Source organism: Hemibagrus wyckioides, linkage group LG13 (genome assembly GCF_019097595.1).
Source record: "Hemibagrus wyckioides isolate EC202008001 linkage group LG13, SWU_Hwy_1.0, whole genome shotgun sequence".
NCBI lineage: Eukaryota > Metazoa > Chordata > Actinopteri > Siluriformes > Bagridae > Hemibagrus > Hemibagrus wyckioides.
Window position 1 is genome coordinate 16,868,490 of NC_080722.1, and position 23,501 is coordinate 16,891,990.

Genomic DNA, 23,501 nt, shown 5'->3' on the forward strand with positions numbered 1-23,501 from the left:
CAGTTAAAAAAAGTAAACGTGAGATAGCAGTAAGAGGACCACACAGTAGTGCGGCTGGTGAGGCTGGGGAGCAAGAATGCTCTTCAATACTGACCCAAGCTGGGACCCAATCACAGAGCCTGAAACCCGAACAGTAGAAAAACAAGAAATTAGGAAGGGCAAGCCCACCCTCAACCTTTGGTTTCTAAAGTATTTCCCTCCGAATTCTGGCTGGTCGTTTGTTTCAAATAAAAGATGAGATGTTTCATTTTAAAGTCTTAAAAAAAGAAATTAGCTTTAAAGAGATCTAAGCATTTACGAGTAATTGTTATTCCTAAGTATTTAAAACTATGAGAAGCAACTTTAAACACTAAAACACTCATCTGTAATCAGAAATGGGAAAATGTATAGGGCATATCTCACCTTTACTTTTATTCAAAACCTATATTTATAACCAGAAAAGAGGCTAAAAGAATTTATAACTCTCAGGACGTCGGGTAAGGAAACAGTCGGATCACAGATATAGAGCAACACATCGTCAGCGTATAGTGAGATTTTGTGAACTGAACCAGCTCTCCCAATTCCCTGTATAGATTGTTCAGTACGAATGGCAATTGCTAAGAGTTCAATTACCAATGCAAAAAGCAGAGGTGAAAGTGGGCAGCCCTGTCTCGTGCCGTGTTTCAAGGGGAAATTAGAGGATAATTAGAGGATTAGAAGATAGTACATTTGTTAGAACTGAGCAGACTGGGAAGGAATATCAAAGTTTAATCCAGGAAATGAACGTGTTTCCAAAACGTTAATCCCATTCTACATGATCGAAGGACTTCTCTGCATTAAGCGGACGAAGAGCCTCCGATGGATGAGAATTAGAAGAGTAAATTATATTTAATGCTCTTGTTATATTATGAGACAATAATCTATTTTTAATGAAACCTGTTTGATCATAGTGTATAATTTCAGGTAGGATAGACTCAAGACATTTTGCAAGCATTTTAGCCAGAATCTTTACATCAACATTTGAAAGACTGATAGGCCTGTAAGAACCACATTCGAGTGGGTCTTTGTCTTTTCTTAAGATCAAAGAAATACAAGATTGACGAAGGGTTAAGGTCAGGCAGACATTATTAAAGGAGTCCTCTAACGTATTTAGAAGCAGTGTTTTAAGAGTACAAGTCAACAGGGAACAGGGGGTCTTGCCATTTCACAAATTCTGCATACCCTGAAATTCTGTGGAAAAGGCTGCTTCAAACTCTTCTCTCATCGTGTCCGAATATTGTAGGTATGGACAAATTTTCACAAAACTTTCCATAGGGAATCTATCAGAGGGAGGTTCAGGAATAATAATCTTTAAAATGTGCAGTAATACATGTAGGATCAGTGATCAAATTGCCATCACAGGACCATAGAGTCACCAGGTTTATTTTAGAACCTTAAATTTGTTGATCAACTAGCATGTAGAGAGGGGATTTCTAAGAAGGTATGGAATTCTAAAGAAGCAATAAAATTAAAAGATTAAGGGAGGGAGGATAAATAGAGGGGATGAATTATGGGACTTTGCACTCGACTGCACCAAGCCTGACGCTTCATGTCTTTTACGTGTCTTTTAGGTGTCTTATTGCTGAAGATATCTTCTGAAGAATTATCTGACTGCAATTAACCAAGTTTTGGTGTCCCTAAAGTGTCCCCATGTCTGTTTCTGGGTGTTCAAGGTGTCACCAGGTCTATTTCGGTGTCTTTTATGTGTCCCCATGTCTGTTTTTGTGTGCTCAAGGTGTCCTTGGTGTATTGTGGTGTCATTATAGTGTCCCCATGTCTGTTTTGGTGTCCTTAAGGTGTCCCCATGTCTTTTTTTGCTGCTCTAGGTGCGCCTAGGTCAATTTTGGTGTTATTAAGGTGTCCCCAGGTTTATTTAGGTGTTATTAAAGTGTCCCCAGGTCTATTTTGGTGTCATTAAGGTGTCCCCAGGTTTATTATGGTGTTATTAAGATGTCCCCATGTGTGCTTAGTGTCCTCAAGTTCTCTCCAGGTCTGTTTTTGGGTGCCCAATGTCTCCCCAGGTCTATTTTTCAATCCAATTCAATTCAATTTTATTTATATAATGCTTTTAACAATGAACATTGTCTCAAAGCAGCTTTACAGAACATAAGCTACAATAAACATGCAGTCTTAATTGTTTAAGACTGCATTAAACAGTCTTAAATGTTTAGACAAAAATTATCCCTAGTGAGCAAGCCTGAGGCGACTGTGGCAAGGAAAAACTCCTTTAGATGGTATGAGGAAGAAACCTTGAGAGGAACCAGACTCAAAAGGGAACCCATCCTCATTTGGGTGACACCGGACATGAACAATGTCCTTTCGGCATTTATGTATAGTCAGTTGTGTGACGTAGCACAGTACTGTGTGTATAAAATTGTTTTGTGTGCTTAAGGTGTCCACAGGTCTATTTTGGTGGCATTAAGTTTTCCCCAGGTACATTTTGGTGTCATTAAGGTGTCCCCATGTCTATTTTGGTGTCTTTCAGGTGTCCCCATGTCTTTTTTGGGTGCTCTAGGTGTCCCCCAGTCTATTTTGGTGTCATTAAGGTGTCCCCAGGTTTATTATGGTGTTATTAAGGTGTCCCCATGTGTGCTTGGTGTCCTCAAGTTCTCCCCAGATCTGTTTTTGTGACATTAAAGTGTCCTCAGGTCTAATTAGGTGTCTGTAAACTAATCCCCATGTCTGTTTTTGTGTGCTCAAGGTGTCCCCATGTCTATTTTGGTGTCATTTAGTTTTCCCCAGGTACATTTTGGTCTCATTAAGGTGTCCCCAGGTCTTTTTTGGGTGCTCTAGGTGTCCCTATGTCTATTTTGGTGTCATTAAAGTGTCCTCAGGTCTATCTGGTGTCATTAAGATGTTCCTAGGTCTGTTTTTGTGTGCTCAAGATGTCCTCGGGTCTGTTTTTGTGTGCTCAGGATGTCCTCAGGTCTGTTTTTGTGTGCTCAGGATGTCCTCAGGTCTGTTTTTGTGTGCCCAATGTGTTCCTAGGTCTATTTTTTAGACTACCCGATTGTCCCCAAGTCTAAATTGGTGTCATTAAAGTGTCCCCAGGTCTATTTTTTTTTTTATTTAATCAATGTGGGTAATATCTTGTTTACTTATGTCAAATGCTCTAGTGCAATGATTTACAATACCAAGATAAAACACATGACTTAATCAATCCACAAGATGAAATCCTTTCACTGAAAGGCTCGAGAAAGAAATGCAAAACAATTTATTTATACAGTAGCCCTGCTCTGCAGTATGTATGATATACATGTGTGTGATATACATGTGTGATATGTCTACAATGCTGGATTTTTTGTTTGTTCGTTTGTTTGGAGTTGACGAAATAAAGTTTAATACGGCACTTTAATTACTCCTTTTACTTTTTGTCTCGCGCCAGCCACTTGCGACTATTTTTGTACACGCGCTCGCGCACTGAAAACGACCAATCAGCGCCAACTTCCGAGTGTCCCTCGGCAAATAAGAACGAGAGTGTCGAATTTTCAAAACCTAGCCGCCATCTTCCCTCTGTTTTAACTGAAGTGTCCGAGGAGGAAGAGGAGGAGGAGGACGTAGTTTGTTTATTTCGTGTTCGATGCGGTTTTATTAGGCGACTTGCCAACGAACAGGCGGTTGATATAAAAGAAGTAAAAAAAATTACAGGTAAGGAAAAATATTAGATTGGAGAGAGTAAATATACGCCTACAATGTATCTGTTGTTAGCCTCAGCGTGAGAGGAAAGTTGCTAAAACGTCTCTTAATGCTGGCATCACTACAGTTCAATGTAACGCTAATGAACCGTGTCTTTATCTCTTTTATTCTTGTTAAAGTGTTTTATAGAGTCATGTTTCTCTGTTCTAAGATAGTTTCTAGGTGAAATGAGAAAGCTTAAACGCTTTTAAAGCTGAAATCTTATCTGACCTGGAAGTGGAGCTGTTCGCCATCAACACTAGTGATAGGTTTTGATCTATTATACAATAAATAATCAGACCATTTAAATAAATCTTATTTTTTAAATTATTAATATGTATATTTATATACAGTATATGGATTTTTTTAGACCTCATTCATTCATATCTTTTTTTATTTTTACTTTCTTTCGTCTTTTTTTTTTGTATCTCTATTGTATTAGATATAATATGCACCCTATGAAGTGCAGGTATTTGTTCCTTAAATTAAAAATGTTAATAATGGTACCCTTGTCGTACTTTAAATGCAGTTTAACACGCCTCCTTTTTGCAGGATGGATTCTCGCTTTGCGCATCTTTACAAGCGAGACAGCAGTGTCTCCATGATAAGGGTGAAAATGTCCAGGCGACGTTCCCAGTCCCAGAAAGAGAACAGGGAAAAGATGCAAAACCTCCGCAGACACCTGGACCAACTTCCAGAGCTGGAGCGCTCTTTGGATGTCTCCTGCCTTGAGAAGTCGGTTCTTCCTTCCCAAGAGATGGGGCACAAGGCTAAAGCAGATAAAAGTAAGATTCCCCCCAAGCTTTCCTCCTACCAGTCATAGTATGTTGTGCAATTAATAACACTAAGTTTTGGGACTAGATAACAGTGCTGTAGAAGAGAGGAGAAAGATGCTGGCACGTTTTAAAGAGAACAAAGCGCTGCAGAAGGAGAAAGAAAGGCGAGAAAAGGAAAAGAAAGGTACCTTCAAGGTCGGTCTCTACCGCCCACAGCCCTTGGGCTATTTGCCCTTGAATCCTGTTGTACTGAGTGCAAAAAAGGTGAGCTTAATTTAATTTCTTTGCACATTTGGACCTCGTGGCTTACAACTGTATTGCTTAGTGACTCTTGTGTTTTTATTTCAGACTGCAGAATCTATACAATCCACCAGAGTGACCCGTTCTATGAAACAGTATCTACAGCCAAAGGTACATTAGTCTACAGCATTCTCAGCTAATTCTCATATTTTTGTACTCCCTACACTATTTCGTGTGAAAGGGAAAATATGTTTATGGCAGCTTTTTTGTGTTACCCAGCAACCAGCTGTTACACAGCCTGCACTAAAGAAGGGTACGAGACAACTTTGCTTTTTTGTTTCTAGAATATTTATTATAAATTTTGTACTAAATTCAGTACTACAATGACCTGTAACAGTAATTCGGGTTTCATATTTTGGTCATCAGCTGATCCACCCATCACCAGAGCTAGCAAGTCTTCAGCACCAGCAATTGCCAAAGGCAGAACTGCATCAGGTAAGCCGTCGACAGGTTGTCCACACAGTCCCTCATGAATCTCAAAGCTGATGAAATAATTTTTTAGTTATAGTTTTGGATTTAAGTCCTCTTGTCTCTTTGATAGTTGAACCAGTTGTCAGAGCGCCAACTACTCGATCAGCTGCTAAAACTGTCACAGCAGCTGTAACCGCCAAATCTGTAACTAAACCTGCTGCAGGTATTTATTTTTTTCCTAACTTTCTTAAAATGCATTAGCTATTGCACATTATTTCTGTCATTTCCTAATCATTATATTTTGTTTGATGCTCACCTATTGCTAGACCTCAAACCTCCCAAAACAAAAGCTGCTAGTAGGCAGCCTGCAGCACCCTCATCAGCTAGAGGGAAAGCTATGCAAGGTAAGCTCAATTTACACAGAATATTTCCCAAGACATTTTCTTGGATATATATATAGATATATATATATATATATATATATATATATATATATGTTTATACATATATAAATATATATATATATATATATATATATATATATATATATATATATATATATATATATATATATATATATATAAATAATATCTAAGCTAAATGTCCCTTGTCCAACAGGACATTCTAACCCTGTGGCAGCTGAAAAGAAGGAAACCAAGGTAAATAAACATGCAGAGGTTTACAACATGTGTTTATCTAGTTTCTTTTTTACAGTTCAGACTGGTATAAATAAGGTTTGGTACTTGTATCACCAGGTTGCTGATGAGGTGGTTGCTACCGTAAATCCATCCCCTCCTCAAGAGGAAAAGGTGGTGGAGGACACGAATGTGACTCCAGTTTCATTTGCTCCCCAAGGATTTGTGTTCCAGGCCCCTTCTGGTCTGAAAACATTCCAGCCTACACCCCTTTCTCCTCGCTCTGCTGATGCCTTCCTCTCACCTAGGTATTTCATTTGTGTGCCAGTGATGAGTGTTCTTTTTTTAATATGAATGTCTTGAAGATACAATTTCAGGTTTGCATTTTGGAGTACGCTAATTTTTGGTATTTCTGTCTGTAGCTTCTCAGCTGAACCATGGATGGAGCCTACAAACCCAGTTTCTTTACCATCTGACTCTTCATCTGCTCTTCCTCTTCCCTCACCTCCAACCTGTATGTCTGAACCTTGTCTTGAATCTGTTTCTACATCTGCTCCTTCTCAGGATTTTTCTCTCGCTTCTTCTACCCCACCCACTGTCTCTCCTTCCTCTCTTTCTCACCCTCCTCCTGCCTCTCCATCCTCAGCTCCTGCTTCTACTCTTCTTCCACCTTCTTCACCACCTGCTACTGCATCTCCTTCCTCTGCAACATCAGAACCTCAGCATGACGTGCCCTATTTCAGGTGAAAGTAGTTGCCTCTGTATATACACAATTTATAATATATTTACATATGACTATTTGCATGAGAGTGTGGTATATGATGTGCTTGTATGTGTTCTATAGATCAGTGATGGCTAGTGAGACAGAAAGATTGACTGGGTTGTCTGAATTTTGGGAATTGCGGTTTGATGATTCCTCCATCCCGGAAGAGAGTGAGTTTCTCTGAAAGAACATTGAAATTCAGTCTTCATCTGCCAACTGAGCATATAGTCCTGAAATTGACATGCTCTCCTGTACTCTGTCTCCAGTGCGAGACCGAATGCGCACAGCTGTTGGCCAAGCCAGGCTGCTGATGAAGGAGCGCTTTGGCCAGTTCAGTGGTCTGGTGGATGACTGTGATTTTGGCCGAGGAGAGAAGATCACAACCTGCACAGACTTGCAGGGGTTCTGGGACATGGTGTACTTTCAGGTGATTATTTGAGAAGTTGTCCATTACTGAAATCTTTCTACTGTATATTGTGTAAGAAGGTACATGCCATTGCATGAGAATGTGTTTTGTGCTGTATAAACAGTTCAGTAATCCTTAGCTCTGGTCACCTTGTCTCTTGTATTAGGTGGAAGATGTTGATAAGAAGTTTAACACATTGAAAATGGCTGAAGCCAGGGGATGGCAAGAGGAGATCAAGCCTGTCACCAGGCAGAAGAAAGTGGTCAAGGTATACAGGCAATCCTTAATATGATATTTTTTTATGCATCTTCAATATTTGTATTGTGCTATGGTTCAAAGTACTGGAAATAAATGAACGAAATGAGCCTTATACTTATTATATTGATGCCAACTAAATGTACTTTTCATATTGAGTAAATAAACGTCCTGTGTTCCCTGTGCATGATGAAGCAAAAGCCCCCTGCTGCAGGAGGTAAGCCTGGAGCAGGTGCTGGAGCCAGCGCTGCTGCAAAGAGTCGACTGGCTGCAGTGAAAGCTGCCATGAAGGCCAAGCAGGCTGCGGCTAAAGCTGCTGAGGCTTCAGATAAAGCTCAAGATGAAACTACTCCTGCTTCAAATGCCCCAGCTAACACCTTGCCAGCCCAGACAGTGGTTTTTCATGGAGGCTTCTTTCAGGTGGAGAGTCCTGTCAAAGTAGTTGGTACGGCTCTACAGCCTTGACAATTATCTCAGTATGCCTTGTGGCATGTTTTGTGATTTGTGTTTGACTGTCAACTAACGAAAGGTATGAACACAATTCTCCACAGGTGCTGTAAGATCATCTCGGTTGAGTGCAGCTCCCTTTCCCCAGTGTTCCCCACATAGATCTAAATTCAGCACACCAGGAAGACAGAAGAGATCCACTGTAGTCATGCATCCATCTCCTCTTCCTTGCATTCGCACACCTTCTAAAAGTGCTCCTACTGCATCCCCTCCTAACTCTCCCGCTGCAGTTGCTCGCACTGCTGTAACTCCTGTCTGTACTCCTAAACGGCACGCTCATCCCCTTCCCTCCTCCCCCAAACCCCTTCATGTCAGCCCTGAGCAGGACCACTCTGCCCCCTATGCCTCACCTAATGGAGTCTCTCACACACAACTCAGCCAGCCTGATCATAACACAAGTCTCAACAACATCCAGTCAGACCTCATGATCACTCCAGTAGATGATCAAATGAACCACTCGGCAGAGATCAAGCCACACAGTTCTCCTTGCCAGACAGAGGAAGAACTGCCACTTCACCTTCCTGCACATTCAGTCAACAGTACCGAGCCTGAGGGAAGTGTTCAACAGTCTTCCATGACCGAACTGTCCCAGGAGCAAACCGAAGAGACTGTGATTGCTGAAGTGGAGATGTCCCACTCAGACGATCAAGCTCATGCTATGAGTTTCACCCACTCACCTTCAGCATACAAGACCACTCTGCAAGCAGAGATTGTGGAGAGCTGTGTCTCTGTTCCTTCCTCCCCGTCTGTGATGTCCACCACACCACAGCAAGTCCAAGACTTTCCAGCACCATCAGATAAATCTGACATGTGTGTTAATGAAAGGTAAGTGACACTAATGACTTCCAGTTCGAGATTTGTGATGGAGGTTGACTAAGTGATCTTCTGAAGGAAGTTTAACAAGCTAGAAGACATGGAACTTATGCAATGAAAACGGAGTTAGCTGTAAGCCAGAAATAAGTTATTTTACCTACAAATTTACACTGTAGTTACATGGATTTTTCTTCAGACTAGTGTTCATGAAATTTATATATTATGTGCTTTTCATTCTTACTATGTTTGTAGGAAATATTTAGTTGTCATATTGTAAGTGTAGAAATTGTTGAAGATGAGGATGGCATCTAAAGTTTGATAGTGCCTATGCCTTTCTTCTGTTAAGTCTTTCTTAAGATGTTCATGAAAACCTTGTCCACTTTAGCTTTATATCCACCATATATTAAGTTTCTAGACTGGAACGTTGGTTCACCTACGAGCAAAATCTAATTAGATGCAGGTTCTTGTAAATCTTTTATGTTTTCTTCAACAGATCTCCTATCAGTGCTGACTGTAAAGTGACTGAAAATGAAGACAGAGAGGTAATCATCTCCAATCAAGTCCTCATCTAGTAATGCTTATGAGGAAATCCATGCCAAATGAGTATAATGTACCTATTTTTATTAATTTAGACTATTCCTGGTCTGGACTTTGAGCGATATCTGCAACCCACAGCCCGATGCAGCTTATCTCCTGTGCGGAGTATGGCAGTGGAAAGGTTCTCACTTGGCCTAGAAGATGCTGAAATGGAGAGCCCTCAGGCCCAGGAAGAAGAGCCTGTTCATGATGCACTGATGACTCCTACAGGTACACTAGGTGTATTGCTCTTTTCTCTTTTTTTTTCTTTTTTTTTCACTTTTGGTGTTTCATGGAAGTGGATTTATGCACGTGGCCCTCACCGCTCACTCTCACAATTTTTTTTAATTCAGCTTTCCCCAGAATGGCACCACTGGTGGTCACTCCCTGGACTGAAGAGGTGGATTTGACTCTTTCCTGAATTTCTAATACACTTTCTCACATGCAGCAGCACTAAATATATAAAATCTCACTGATACTGTTTTATTTCATCAGTTAAACAAATTGTCGTCGTTTCAGATGATTGCCAATCAGCTGCTGTTCACCCCCGAGCAGAGGGAGAGAGTGAGGCAATCGGTGTGTGAGAGGGACCTCATGATGTTTACATCGCCTGAAGAGAACTAATTCAAGCAGAGACATGGACAAACATCACGTGGGCTTTATTTACTTTTAACAATACGATTTGATGTTCAATGTACCAAATTTATATATATATATATATATATATATATATATACCTTATATATGCGCTCATATAATTTTGCTCAATTAAAACAAGCTTTTTTTTTTTTTTTTTTTGGAAGACAATGGTGTCATTTTTTCTTCTTCTTGTTGGTTGGTGATTGCTTCAGATCCAAAGAGTTCAAGGAGGTCACTGGCGTTGAGCAAGCTATGGAGGAATTTTTCAGGTCCTCTAGGACATGGCTTCTCTCTTCATCTTCCACCATTTGTTCTTTGGAGCAATCCTCTTTTTCTTTGGACCTCTTCTCTTCTGCTCTCTGCTGCTCTCTCAGACTAAAACCAACATGTCTGATCAATAACATGTCCTTTATTTTTTTTTTATTTTTTTAACTACCATGCCATAAGCAGAAGTTACTGAAACAGTTTGCTTTATAATGTAAATAAGACTAAAAAATGTAATTAAGCCAAAAGATGAAGTACTTTGCATTTGCCTTGGCCTTTTCTAGGGTGATTCTGTTGTTTGTGGTTTGTCTTCTGCGTTCCTCTTGAATCTCCTTTTCACACACCAAGTTCTGTTCATATGCTGGGAAGAATGTGTGGGTGAAGAACTGGTGAATGTGAGTGATCCAGTTCTCTAGCTGTTGTTCCGGTCGCTCCTCTTCTGTAATCTCTAGTCAATAATATATAAACCACAGTAAGAGGGAGGTTGGTGATGAAGAGTAGCACTGCATGTTTTCTTCTTTTGGAGATGGTTTGGATTAAAAATAAATAAATAAAAAAAACACTGCTCACAGACTGAACACACACTATGGGGTTTGTACCTGCGTTTATACATGGAGGCTCAGTCACTTGTGTGTCTTTGACTAACACACTGCTTGCAGCAGGCTTGTTCATTTCCATCTCAGATGGGTTTGTAACAGCCAGTTTAGATGGGTTAATTCCCTCATCTAGTAATTAATACGAAGCCAAAGAAACGCATACATAATGTACAGCTATTTGAGTCAAAATTATTTATATGTGCATCTGACAGTACATTGTATTGTACCTTTGTGTTGTATCTCCTCAGTTAGAGATGATTGTACTGTTACCTTGGATTTGAGTTCCTAGAAAGAGACAAGAGTTTAGAAGTTGTTTTTCTGTAAAAAGGAATTTAAAGAAATTAATATAACAGAAGAAACCTCGAAAGATTTTACGCTGGTGGCAGCAGATGAAATGATGGTGCTTGAGGACAGCACGGTCGATTCGTACTGCTGGAGAGCGAAAATGAAACGTATCCAATTGTGCACACGTACAAATTTTTTATTTTTAGGTCCAAGCTAATCACACTCTCATTAGCTCTAAAACAGCATTGTGAGCATTCATATTCCACATTACTGAACCGAGGGGTCAGCGATGCTGTATTCACTAACCAGAGGAGACGCCAACTGGCTGGGAATAGGGCTGTTTCTCATCTGATCTCTTGTTGGAGTCTCATCAGGATTTCCCAACTCACACTGTCTGTGTTGTGCAGCTCCCACTCCATTTGCATTCTTCACTTCAGCACAAACCAGTAATGCCTCAAAGAACTCAAGAAAATTGATCTGCAATGCAGTTCAAAGCTCCAATCACAAAACATTTCATTATAATTTTAGTTATTTCTTCTATTTCTAAAGCTGCTTTGAGACATGTCCACTGTTAAAAGTGCTATACAAAAATGTAATGGAAACCAGTTAATGACTCCAGTTAGTGCATATTTGGTCCTACCATGTACCTGGTTAATGTATCTGGTGATCTGGATTGCTTGGTTTATGTATATTGGGAGCAAATATGTTTTTGATTACTCATAGCAGTTAGTTTTGAAATGTGATGTTAACAGTGAGCCCAACCTCCAAATCAAGGTTACTGTGAGTAGAAGCGTTTGCGATTGCAGGATTTTCCAGTGAGAGGATCACTAGCAATCTTGTTGTGGTTAACGTACAGTCAAAGAGACCAAGAACCTGGAAATAAACAATTGTTAAATTAGGTTTGTTTTAAAATGATGCAGTAATGATAAAGTTTTTTACCTTCAACATCCAGATGAAGTGCCTGGCGGTCATGATGTCAGAGACGACAGCGGAGATGACTTTAGGGACAGTCTGGTATATCTCCCAGCATCTGTCAATATAGCGCTTGCCAATCATAGCACGAAGAGGGTGGCAGTAAAGAGGTCCTGTGATAAATATTTCATCAGGTGGGTTTTAAACGACTGCATTTCCAATGAATATTTTGAAAACCATGCTGTACTTAAGGCCCTGTATAATGAATACCAGATCACCTTTTACATTCTTGGCACTGGGAATGATGTTCTGTCTCATGAGCTTGGAAAAGCACTCTTCAAGTACATTACTAGAGGACCTAAAGCATTAAGAATTCTGTAAGATTTCAGCCTGAAACCTTCACACTGATCAATTCTCCACTTGAGAAAAAGCAAACGCTTACTCAAAGTCTCTGTGGTAAATATGGTATGCTGCAACGACAATACAACTAATCCACTTCCTCAGCAACATTGTACTAAAAGGTGAATGAACCTCCCCTGGAGAGACATCCTCTATAGGAAAGACAAAGAGAAAAAATGGAGTCTATTTATCTAGAAAAGAGGTTTTTGATCAGGAATGTCATTCTAGCGCAACGTGTCAAACAGTTGTGCAAGTCATGCTAAGATGTATTTACTGTTAATAAGGTGGTCCAACTGTGCCAGGGTTAATCCATGCTGGTGGACACTGCAGTCCTTAAGAAAGCGCCAGAATTGTAGCTGACTGAGCAGGAAAGTGTTGTCTGGAGAGTTCTCATGTCCAAGGCTGCTGTACATACTGTATATTGTCCTCAGCAATGTGATGTGTCTCATAATGGCAAATTCCACCTGAACACATATGAGCATAATGAACGTCATCACAGATAGTATTATGGAAGTAACATTGCATCCTGAAGGCTACTGATAAAACAATGTAAGATGTTTACGAGATATAATGATAATAATAATATTAATACTGAACCATAATTAAAATGATTTTACAATCAGACTGACCTGTCTGAGCTCCTGCATTCTTTGCACGCCAGGAAACTGATTTAATAGAGTGTCAATGCTCAAAGCCATGTCAGGACCAAGTACTGAGGCACTATTGCCTAACTCATCAGCTCTACTAGGTAAGCCATTTAGTGTCCATAATGAAATAGTGGAGGATGCTGGGACTTCCACCATATGATCATCGCTAAACTCCCCGTCATATACGTGACCATTTTTGAAAATAAACTTTCCCTGAAACAAAACATTTTCTTTTAATGGCATGGAAAGAAACAAAAACTCCTTTTTAGGACATAGAAATTGCAAAATGATTTACCCGACCGTGTTTTTTATCCTCCTTCCAAGATCCAGTGTAAACTGCGCCACTTGCATAGACGAATGTTCCTTGACCATGACGCAGACCTTGAGCAAATTCCCCTTTATACTCATTCCTGGTGGGATACTGAGAGCTAGGAACCCGTCGCAAAAACCATGTGTGTACCCCATGTCCATGCTGCAGAGAATATGTAGATCTATTTAAAACATATGAGATGGCAATGTGGACTGCAGTGTGCTCGGATACAGTGAATTGGCTAAAAGACAAAAGAGATTCTCAGACCTGAACACCATTAACCCATTGCCCACTGTATTGCTGACCCATCTGAATCCATTTCATTGTTCCTTCCCCATGCCTGACGCTGTTCTTCCACTGGCCTTCATATGTGTCTCCTGATGGATAGCTAGTGTGAAAGAGAAGTGTATCAGTCATTGCTATGTGTTAGTGGACTGAAATTTGGAACTGTGGGAGTCAGCACATACCAGCGCATACCCCAGCCTTCTCTTTGGTTGTTTTCCCAGTCACCCTCATACCAAGATGTCGCCTCCAGATTGAAGAACATTGTCCCCTGTTACAATCAAGTTACGTATTAAATTAAGAAAAATACAGTTATTCGAAAATCTGTGAAGTCAGCTAGTTATATTCTTCCATACCTTGCCATGTCTTTTGCCGTTGTGCCATTGCCCTCTGTATATAGTGCAGGTTTTGGCAGATTTGTAAGTTCCAGTGCCATTTCGGATGCCATTGCATACTTCCCCCTCATAGGTGCTACAGTCTAACCATGTGTACGTCCCATGTCCCATTGGAGCATTTGATTTAAAGTCCCCCTGTCAAATGCAATAATTGTTAGAAAGTTGTAGTGTTCCTACCCTGCAGAGTTTAGTTCTTACACTTCTTTCTCCTGAGATTAAACCAGAACTAGGAGGTGGGGTAATCCTTCAAGGGTATGGAAAGTGCATCTTTTTATTATATAGGGGTCTAAACATTTAAATCATCTGATTTAAAAATGTAAATATTTGTCTAATGTCCTTTTTGGGGTGGGCAGCATTAAAAAAAAAAACCCAAAAGACTTTTAATTCTTCTCCATGTTGAGACTTTAAGAAGTTTGATGTTGTTGTACATCCTCATCTATTTATTGATCTTTAGTTATAGCTTTATCCTGGTCGAGGTGGATATGGAACCTGGCAACACTGGGAACCTCGAAGTCTCAGGAACAATGAGACATGAAGTGGGAACACACACTGAATTATGATACATATTATTATTAAAACCAATTTATCATGCTATGACTGAAACTGAGTTGAAGGTATCATTGCTGCCTCACAGCTTCACCATCCCTGGTATAATGCTGACCTTGGGTTATAGTTTGCATGGGGTTTCCGTACACCTCCCAAAAACATGGCAGTAGGTGGATTGCTGATATTAACTCACCCATACGTATGTATGAGGATATGAATGTGTGCTCCCACCTTATGCCCAATGTTCAAGTCATGGGTTCAAGCCCCAGGCAATCACTGAAACTGTTGTACCCTTGAGCAAGTCTATTAATCCTTTCTGCTCCAGGGGCACTGTATCATGGTTCTGACCCCATGTGATAAATAAAAATATAAAAAGGGTTCTCAAAAGAAACCCCTGGGACCTTGACCAAAATAAAGCAGGCACTAAAGATGAATGAATAAATGAATGAATGAATGAATAAATGAATGAATGTCTTAACCAAATCAGGTGTGGGACTGCATTAAGTTTAGAAATAAACACTACAGGCACAAGTTTATCCAGTGTACTAGATTTAACATTAAGTATTGCATGAAACCCCTTATCTTCTTAAAAAAACAAACAGAACAATTGAATGTGCGGTGACTGCTGTACACCATGATGCTTGTATTATTTGTGTGGGGATCAACTAAATGTTTACACACCTCATACTTTAGCCCATCTGCCCATGCGTATTCTCCATGGCCATGCATAAAGCCATCAATAAAGCTTCCCTGGGGAATAAGTGTTGAAGAATATCGTTGTAAATTTAAGCGAATAAGTGTGTTGCTTACTTACTTAGAACAGCTGCTTTGTACTATTTACAGTAATTATTACTTGACCCCTGAACCTTCCTCCGCACCTTGTACACATGTCCACCTACAAAGTGGGCGACTCCTTCCCCGTGGAACAGCTCTCCTGACCTGCCGCCTTCATATCTGAAAGACACTCAGGTCAGTTTATCTGCTTTGACATCTCGTTAGAGTTTACTTTACTCTGTTTCAAGCTGTCTGAATAGAACAGATTGATAGAGTGGTATATATGTCATGCAATTCCTGCATATAGACTCTAGGGGGCAGTGTGTGCGTGGAAAAGGTAGGTCAACGTTGATATATATATGAAGGCAGAAGGGTAATGAAAGAAGTGTTGTTTTACCAATCAAGCAGAATGAGACTCGGTCGTCTTTTATTGAAATAATAATACATTTAGTACCTAACCTCTGAATGATAATGTCTGAGAGGACATGCACAGCTGGAATCTCGAGCTCGGCTGATGTTTCGGTGTCTCGTGCAGTAGCTGATGCTGAGAGATCTGCACGCGCTGCTTGCTCGGCTATCAACGCTTCTGAAGCCGCGCTCGACGCGGAGTAATTCTGCAGTTCGTTAAGTGTCTTTATGTCCGACATTTCCTTTCTGTCTTCTTCCGCTAATTGCGGATTCAGCCAGAGCGAACCACGCGCATCAGCTAGGGCGCTACTTCGTGATCCAGCCTGGTGTAGGTCTGTATACAGCAACAGGTTGCTAGGTGATCGTGTTTGTTTGGACGGTGGATCAGATGAGTCAAACCTCACAAGCGTTAATCATCTCTGCTAACAGATGTTTATTAATGCACAGATAAAAGAACTAACTATGAACATAAAAACAATGAACAATGAAGCTGAATGCAAAATATACACTAATATAACTGATTAAAATGATAATAAAATATGCTTAAAGTTTCAGTATGTACAAGAAAGCATGTAAACAGAATGCTTCATCATGCATCAGTCCTGAGAAATAACATCGAGGTTCAGCAGGTGCCTGATGGTCGGTCTGCCGTGAGGACAGTTCCAAGGCTGCTCGATTTCTCCCATGTGGACCACAAGCTTCTTCATTTCACTTAGATTCAGTGCAGTACCAATCATTACCTGTGACAAGAAAAGCCGATATGAATGTGTGTTTGCAAAGGAATGGCTAACGCTGAGGATGCTTTGTAAATAAAGTTCGATTTTGCTTAGATGATGTCCTCTATGTATGAAGACTTTTGGGGGACGCCCTGTGTTTAGTCTAGTGAAAACAATTTCACGCACTTATGATACAGGAGTAATTCTTTCTTTTTTCTTCTGAATATCAAGACCCTTTTAAGCGACTTCAACATTTGTATACTCATAATAAGCTGTCGACTTTGCATGGCATGATCAAAATCAGTCATCTGAATGCCCTTGTTAAAAAGCAAGCACAAATAAAAGCATCAGTAGACTCATTTAGGCTCGTATTTCCTCTTACAAACATTCAAGTCTGATATTGGTACACGCTGTACTCATTCAGCAACAAATGTGAGTTTCAGGGGCCATTGTTGGTTTGATGATGTATTTTGTCCTTATAAATTACAATAAGAAACTGACAACTTCAAGACGTCTTCAAAGTGGTCTCCGCAATGCACGTGTAGTATGTGTTAGTATTAGAAAGAGCGCAAACATGAGGCTATACACACCGATTTGCGGCAAGCCCTCGACGCAAACATCTGCCTGACTCGAGAAGGCCTGCACATGACTCCAGGACTATCACTAAGCATGAAGATGAGCTCCTCAATGTCACCTGGGCCAAAGGTCCAGTTCTTACTTGTGGGTACAGATATCAGCTTCACTCTCTCCATGACTGGTGCTAGAAAATATGACATTAGACTTAAAATAAACCTCTACACACAGAAATACACAAGAATACGCTGAGCTTACGAATATTTGGTTGTTCTTGCATGTACCATTCTCATCAATGAGGAACTCAAAGCCATTTTTCTTGAAGATTTCGAGATTTTCAATCAGAATCGTTTCACTCACAGCAGGAAGGTGGAGATTCTGTGGACTGAGATGAAAACAGAAAATGTCTTTTCCCTTCAAAATGCATGCAAATTCCTAATAAATGTGCATCAAAGTCCAGACTTACGCTATAAGTCTCTGTCCTTTTAGGACAGTATGTTGTTGGAGCATCTCAAAGTTGTACTTTTCGTCTGTGGCATGCTGGTCAATAATAAAGAGATCTGACTTTAACTTGGTAATGATAAAACCCAGGTTGAACTGACCAATGATCTCCATCTCCTTAAACATGTCCTTGCTTAAACAAACAAACAAACAAAAACAACATGTAGACAAACCATATAAATGCATCAGGAATGTTATTAGTTGAAGAATAAGTGATCTCTGTACCTCATCTCTTTCTTCAACTCATCCTCAGCACTCTGGTTTTCACCAGGGTTAATCTTTGCCCTGAAGCGTCTATAAAGTGGCTCCTGCTCATTTTGCTTTTTCTTCTGGGTTTTTAATCTCTCCATCCTTTTAACCAGATCTGCCATTGAAAACTGCAAAGGCACTGTTTTCTTCTGTACATTGACCGGTTTGTCAAACAGTCCACAGGAAGCACTGCTGGTACTGGAGGATGGCAGTTGGAGCGGTTCTGATAGGTTAACATCCCACCTACATTTTTTAGCCTTGGGACTAGAAATCCTTTCAGGATCCATAACAGATATCGTCTCTTGCTCTATAGCCTCTAAAGCATCCTCATGCACCTCATCTACCGGCTCACTGTAAGGCTCTGATTTAATGCCATGTTCCTCTAATACGGAGTCTGGAGAGTCAAATTCACAGCTGCTTCCACACAGTGTGTCTGGGGTTTGTGTGATGGAGCTTTGCTCCGACAGACCTGAGTCAGCCTCCACGTCCTCATGTTTGCTTAGATCTGGTTTGACTGGTGAAGCTGCTTTTTCAGAAGCAGTTTCTGATGGTCTGCTGTAGTTAGTCTTTTCTGAGCAATGGAAGAAAGACTGCATCTTTTTTTGCGCTGGACCAGTACACATAGTTTTATTGTCCTGAGGAGAAGTAGTCTTTGTCCTGATGCTAGCATCCTGCTGTTTTGAAAATGCTGCCTTTAGTCCAGCTAAGATAAATGATGTCTTTGGAGTCTGTGTCAAAGTCTCTGAATCATCTTCTGAAGTCAGTGAAGCTTTCCTTGGACCTTCTGGACTTTTAGCAGAATCACTACATCTGGAAAAACCTGAACAACAGGAACAGTGAAACAAATCATTAGAATTTGTCGTATTTGTACATGAGAACGCTGTGTTTTGTGACACGTACTCCCTGCGATTTGTGGTGTGTAATTGAGACTGATTTTATTGACTCCAGTCTCATACATGGCGATGAGAGAGCTCTTCACGGTAGCAAGCAACAGCTTCTCCTCCTGCAGAAATATCTGACGCTTATCAGGTGTAACATTGACGTCAACGCATTCTACATAGAGGAGAAGAACAGAAAAGCAAAAGAAAAAATTAAAGGAAAAGAAAGCGTTGAATGTATTATTTTGCGTATACTGTATGCGATCTATCCATGTTTTTACAGTATGAGCCTTGGGTTTGTCATTATTTCTTACCTGAAGCAACAGAAATGTTTAGAGCAACAAATGGGTACTGATGACGGTTGAACATGTGGTAGACTTCGTTTACAAGCTTGGAAACCTTTAAGAACACATTAGATAGTAAAAAAGAAAATTATATATTGTATAAGCTGAATAAGGACAATTAAAGTAAATGTGGCCACCTTGGATGGATCACAGGGCCTTTTGTTAATAAAGAAGAACTGCCGGTCAGTTGCACTTCGTCCCACACCGTGATCGGCTTGCGACACATAACCAGAGATCCTGGAAGAAACAAATGAGACCTTAATAGAAAACAGATTTAAAAAGAAACAGTACCAGTGTTATAATTTGGATGCATCAATATACACTGACCAGGCATAACATTATGACCACCTGTCTAATATGTTGGTCACCCTTTTGCTGCCAAAACAGCCCTGACCCATCATGCACTGTATATTCTGGCACCTTTCTATCAGAGCCAGCATTAACTTCTTCAGCAGTTTGAGCAACAGTAGCTCGTCTGTTGGATCGGACCACACGGGCCAGCCTTCACTCCCCACGTGCATCAGTGAGTCTTGGCCGCCCATGACCCTGTCGCCGGTTCACCACTGTTCCTTCCTTGGACCACTTTTGATAGATACTGACCACTGCAGACCGGGAACACCCCACAAGACCTGCAGTTTTGGAGATGCTCTGATCCAGTCCTCTAGCCATCACAATCTAGCTCTTGTCAAACTCGCTCAAATCCTTACGCTTGTCCATTTTTCCTGCTTCTAACACATCAACTTTGAGGACAAAATGTTCACTTGCTGCCTAATATATCCCACCCACTAACAGGTGCCATGATGAGGAGATCATCAGTGTTATTCACTTCACCTATCAGTGCTCATAAAGATCATCTCACTCAGGCAGTCTCAGACCGGTTGTTAATCTGCATCAGAGTGCGATTGCTGCATTCTCACCTGCCCAAATGATCCTCACCAAAAATGAAAACGCATCAGGGTTTGATCCAAACAGACTAAACATGAAATGTCAAAGAACCTTTAAATAATTTATCTGATAATCACATTCAGAAGAGAGGCATGAAACTCACTTGAAAAGGTCTTTAGGAAGTTCTTCCCCAGTTAATCCATAATCCTCTTTAATACCCTCATTGGGAGATGTTTGCTGAAAAGGAAGCAGACTCTGGAGCTGTGAAGAGAGTGTAATATACATTTAGGACAAGATCAATCCCAAAACAAACACCTGTGATACAACCATTCATTCTTACCATTCAACTGTATATTCCTCACAAAATTCATACCACTTATCACCTATAGACCCGTTTAATCCTTACATCCAGGACATAATGTTTTAATCCTTATTTCTTTCCATGAGATGAATTGTAAGTCACTCTGGATAAGAGCGTCTGCCAAAATGCAAATGTAATCCTAATCTAACTACAATCCTGTGTTATCTACTACAGCATATGTGAAGCACGAAGAGCTGTTGATCTCTCTTTGTGTACCTTTCTTTCTTCTGCATGTTTGCCTCATATAACAGAATCCTTATTACTGCACACAAACCAAAGCCAAGACCATTTCAGACGGAGCACGTAATACTGATTGACTGCGGAGTTTGACCAAATCTTATGTCAAAACCTGAAGCCTATTTTACATTTCCTCTGACAATGAGCTGATGCCTGGACTGGAATCTACATTTATTGATTTATGAAGGTTCAAGACAGACAAAAACTGTGGTCTTTAAGCAAAAAGCTCAGAGGTGAGGAATAAGTCACCCCTTGGCTCGAGCTTGGAGATGGAGTTCTTTCATCACCGTGACCGCCATTAGGAAAATCATAACCTTTGCAAAGCATAGCTGTTTATAGTAATTGATAGATATGCACATAGATGACAATTTCAAAAGGGTAAAATGTTTTCTCACAGAAGCAACACTTTTACATAGTTATTTTGCTGTGCATTATGGGGCACACACATCTGATTACGGTTCTTAAAATTGACCGATTCCTTTACTGACTCCCTGAAGTAGCAGGGTTTTTTTTTTTTTTTTACCTGTTTAGGCCCAAACAGCGCTCCAATGTTGTCTCTCATGCTCTGACTCCCGCTGGTGCACATTACAGTGTTACGCTTGCCTTGGCCAAGCTGATTAGTGCATGTGATGCGCACACCAGTGGAGATGATGCAGTATGACTGGAGGACGTGGACCATCTTAGAAAACTCCTGTATGATAAAGCAGCACAATGTCTCACACACTGACATGTTCAACATTGTCAATACACAACAACAGCATCTGAACTATGCACACTGCAGTAAAACCTTTTTGATGTTGCGCTGAAACTCTTTATGGCGAACCGGTAGGGTGGAGAAGAGCTGCTGAAGGCTGATTGTGGTCCCCTGCTGCCGGGGATGAGGAGCTCGCTGGACGAGTCGGCCGTTGTGATCATAGACGAGCCGAGTTCCCACATGGCTGCTTTCATGGCAGGTCACCACGCTGAGGTCACTGAGGGCAGTTATTAAAGAAGACTCAAAAGCAGCTTTATGTCGTCAATATAACTATTTATTCTGATCTCGGAGATGCTCGCTTCGATTAAAGTGATTCTTATATTTCCACGATGTTAAATGTGCAATAAAGCTTCAAGAAACATCAGTAAAGTTTCAGCCATCATTCGGGCAGGGTCCGCTACAATGATGTGGATTTCAGAAATCGGAGTAATGGCCATCCAGTACTGATTAGATACGGACCTCTTCATGTTAATATCAAATATCATTATTGGATATCAGATCAGTGCATCATGACGAATACTGTTTCTATTGTAACAACATTGTGCACTGTTACTCTTGCAGTGAGATACACAGACTCAGGAGATATAAGAACAAACCTGAGGGCACACAGTGAGCTCAGGGCTTCACCACGGAAGCCAAACGTCTCAACGTGAATCAAGTCAGAGAAATCTCTCAGTTTCGATGTATGGTGCTTCAAAGCTGTGGAAACAAGTGGAGAAAATGAGCACAACAAAATGGGAAAAATACAACTTTGTTAGTTGCTGTGAATGTGACTCACTCAGCCCTTCGAAGTTCTCCTCCTCCACACCTTGTCCATTGTCAGAGACTTCCACCAGCTCTGTCCCGTTCTCTTTGAGCCTGATGTCTGAAATTCAAAGCCGAAACACTTCAGAATTAGGTTACACTGTCCACACAACAGTGCTTCAAATCATGATACTCTTAAAACGCATGCACTCACCAACTTGTGTAGCGCCTGCATCAATGCTGTTCTCCACCAGCTCTTTCACAGCTGTGGCCAAAGTCAACACCACCTGCCCAGAGCAGATCTGATGCACAGAGTGTTTATCAATGGCCCTGATGGCTCTAGCGGGCTCCGAGCTGCAATTACAAACCGACAAATCAGCATCATTTGCAGTCACCTCTAGAATAAAAACACAGTCTGAGACTCATTATGTGATACTGTATGTCCACATATTTACTTAGGAAACAAAGGAAAGTTTATAGACTAATATTGCCAAACGTTTTGGGACACCGCTCCAAATCACTGAATTCAGGGGTTGGTCTTGGCCCCTTAGTTCCAGTGAAAGGAACTCTTAATGCTTCAGCATAACAAGACATTTTGGACAATTTCATGCTCCCAACTTTGTGGGAACAGTTTGGGGATGACCCCTTCCTGTTCCAACATGACTGCACACCAGTGTACAAAGCAAGGTCCATAAAGACATGGATGAGAGAGTTTGGTGTGGAGGAACTTCACATAGTCCTGACCTCAACCTGATAGAACACCTTTGGGATGAATTAGAGTGGAGACTGCGAACAATTCCAAATGATATGAATGTAATATGGAGTAGGCCCACCCTTTGCAGCAATAACAGCTTCAACTCTTCTGGGAAGGCTTTCCACAAGGTTTAGGAGTGTGTTTATGGGAATTTTTGGGAAGTGCATTTGTGAGGTCAGGCACTGATGTTGGGCAAGAAGGCCTGGCTTGTAGTCTCCGCTCTAATTCATCCCAAAGGTGTCCTATCGGGTTGAGGTCAGGACTCTGTCAAGTTCCTCCACACCAAACTCTCTCATCCATGCTTTATGGACCTTGCTTTGTGCACTGGTGTGCAGTCATGTTGGAACAGGAAGGGGTCATCCCCAAACTGTTCCCACAAAGTTGGGAGCATGAAATTGTCCAAAATTGTCCAAGAGTTCCTTTCACTGGAACTAAGGGACCGAGTCCAACCTCTGAATTCAATGATTTGGAGGGGTGTCCCAAAACATTTGGCAACACGGTGTATTTCTCGTTTCTTTAATGTGTTCCTACTTTTGCCACACGTGTCTTAAAAACCTGGACAAGGATTAAATAAGTCATCAAGCTTAAGACTCAAAAATGTCAGGGAAAAAACTCTCACCTAGAGTCTGTCATTGTCTCCGAGGCAGCTAGCCAGCTACTAACTCTTCCTACCGGACTTGCAGGCAGGTCTGACCACTACACGCTGACTCTCACACCAAATGTTTCAATGTTAGTCAGCTAACCAACCGGTACAGTTTGAACAGGGTTTCCTCATTATAGCTTCAATCTTATAATCCCACCGTTTACTGTAGACACCCAAGAGTTTTATTTATATCACACAAACCACGTTCTCCATCGTTATCACTTCAACTTCCCGCTAGATTTATTATTAACCCCGCGCATGGGAATGGTT

At 40.9% G+C, this 23,501-nt stretch overlaps 3 protein-coding genes across 11 annotated transcripts; 1 reads left to right on the plus strand and 2 right to left on the minus strand.

Moving 5' to 3' along the window:
• The first annotated feature begins 3,529 nt into the window (after positions 1-3,529).
• Positions 3,530-9,855, plus strand: dlgap5 (discs, large (Drosophila) homolog-associated protein 5). Of its 2 annotated transcripts, XM_058405875.1 has the most exons (20): positions 3,530-3,666; positions 4,246-4,478; positions 4,555-4,733; positions 4,818-4,880; positions 4,989-5,022; positions 5,136-5,204; positions 5,311-5,403; positions 5,507-5,584; positions 5,799-5,839; positions 5,936-6,123; positions 6,238-6,558; positions 6,660-6,748; positions 6,845-7,005; positions 7,151-7,252; positions 7,435-7,684; positions 7,791-8,571; positions 9,053-9,101; positions 9,192-9,366; positions 9,489-9,535; positions 9,655-9,855. In XM_058405875.1, the coding sequence occupies exons 2-20, from the start codon at positions 4,247-4,249 to the stop codon at positions 9,757-9,759; spliced, it is 3,057 nt and encodes a 1,018-aa protein (XP_058261858.1). In that variant the 5' UTR covers positions 3,530-3,666; position 4,246; the 3' UTR covers positions 9,760-9,855. The 2 variants fall into 2 exon arrangements, with proteins under 2 accessions (XP_058261858.1, XP_058261859.1); XM_058405876.1 differs by lacking the exons at positions 3,530-3,666; positions 4,246-4,478 and having other exon boundaries at positions 4,594-4,732; positions 4,816-4,880.
• An 83-nt stretch (positions 9,856-9,938) lies between these two features.
• rsph10b (radial spoke head 10 homolog B) lies at positions 9,939-15,868 on the minus strand. Of its 8 annotated transcripts, none has more exons than XM_058405880.1 (19): positions 15,644-15,868; positions 15,289-15,364; positions 15,092-15,160; positions 13,826-13,999; positions 13,655-13,740; positions 13,455-13,575; positions 13,173-13,349; positions 12,860-13,090; positions 12,505-12,694; positions 12,274-12,382; positions 12,110-12,189; positions 11,859-12,004; positions 11,682-11,792; positions 11,226-11,396; positions 11,010-11,063; positions 10,862-10,919; positions 10,638-10,763; positions 10,297-10,486; positions 9,939-10,149 (listed from the first exon to the last, which is right to left on the minus strand). In XM_058405880.1, exons 1-19 carry the CDS (start codon positions 15,829-15,831, stop codon positions 9,948-9,950), a joined length of 2,559 nt encoding a protein of 852 aa, XP_058261863.1. In that variant the 5' UTR covers positions 15,832-15,868; the 3' UTR covers positions 9,939-9,947. The 8 variants fall into 8 exon arrangements, with proteins under 8 accessions (XP_058261863.1, XP_058261861.1, XP_058261862.1 ...); XM_058405878.1 differs by having other exon boundaries at positions 10,995-11,063; XM_058405879.1 differs by having other exon boundaries at positions 11,010-11,066.
• A 142-nt stretch (positions 15,869-16,010) lies between these two features.
• pms2 (PMS1 homolog 2, mismatch repair system component) lies at positions 16,011-23,489 on the minus strand. Its single transcript, XM_058405886.1, has 15 exons — positions 23,208-23,489; positions 22,049-22,188; positions 21,869-21,955; positions 21,687-21,789; positions 21,124-21,307; positions 20,860-21,027; positions 19,902-19,999; positions 18,991-19,090; positions 18,824-18,908; positions 18,532-18,684; positions 17,608-18,451; positions 17,348-17,515; positions 17,166-17,266; positions 16,899-17,068; positions 16,011-16,332 (listed from the first exon to the last, which is right to left on the minus strand). The coding sequence occupies exons 1-15, from the start codon at positions 23,219-23,221 to the stop codon at positions 16,189-16,191; spliced, it is 2,559 nt and encodes an 852-aa protein (XP_058261869.1). The 5' UTR covers positions 23,222-23,489; the 3' UTR covers positions 16,011-16,188.
• Between the last annotated feature and the right edge of the window lie 12 nt (positions 23,490-23,501).

Excerpts from the sequence above, each read along its gene's own strand:
- pms2 (XM_058405886.1), bottom strand. Across the intron at positions 18,685-18,823 it reads AAACATTTCTGTTGCTTCAG|AATGCGTTGACGTCAATGTT; the intron begins GTAAGAAATAAT and ends TCCTCTATGTAG. Across the intron at positions 17,267-17,347 it reads AAAGGACAGAGACTTATAGC|TCCACAGAATCTCCACCTTC; the intron begins GTAAGTCTGGAC and ends TTTTCATCTCAG.
- dlgap5 (XM_058405875.1), top strand. The coding sequence starts at position 4,247 with ATGGATTCTCGCTTTGCGCATCTTTACAAGCGAGACAGCAGTGTCTCC. Across the intron at positions 5,585-5,798 it reads TAGAGGGAAAGCTATGCAAG|GACATTCTAACCCTGTGGCA; the intron begins GTAAGCTCAATT and ends CTTGTCCAACAG. Across the intron at positions 6,749-6,844 it reads TTCCTCCATCCCGGAAGAGA|TGCGAGACCGAATGCGCACA; the intron begins GTGAGTTTCTCT and ends CTCTGTCTCCAG.
- rsph10b (XM_058405877.1), bottom strand. The coding sequence starts at position 15,831 with ATGTCGGACATAAAGACACTTAACGAACTGCAGAATTACTCCGCGTCG. Across the intron at positions 13,350-13,454 it reads AATGGGTTAATGGTGTTCAG|CATGGACATGGGGTACACAC; the intron begins GTCTGAGAATCT and ends TATTCTCTGCAG. Across the intron at positions 10,150-10,296 it reads AAGGCCAAGGCAAATGCAAA|TCTGAGAGAGCAGCAGAGAG; the intron begins GTACTTCATCTT and ends TGTTGGTTTTAG.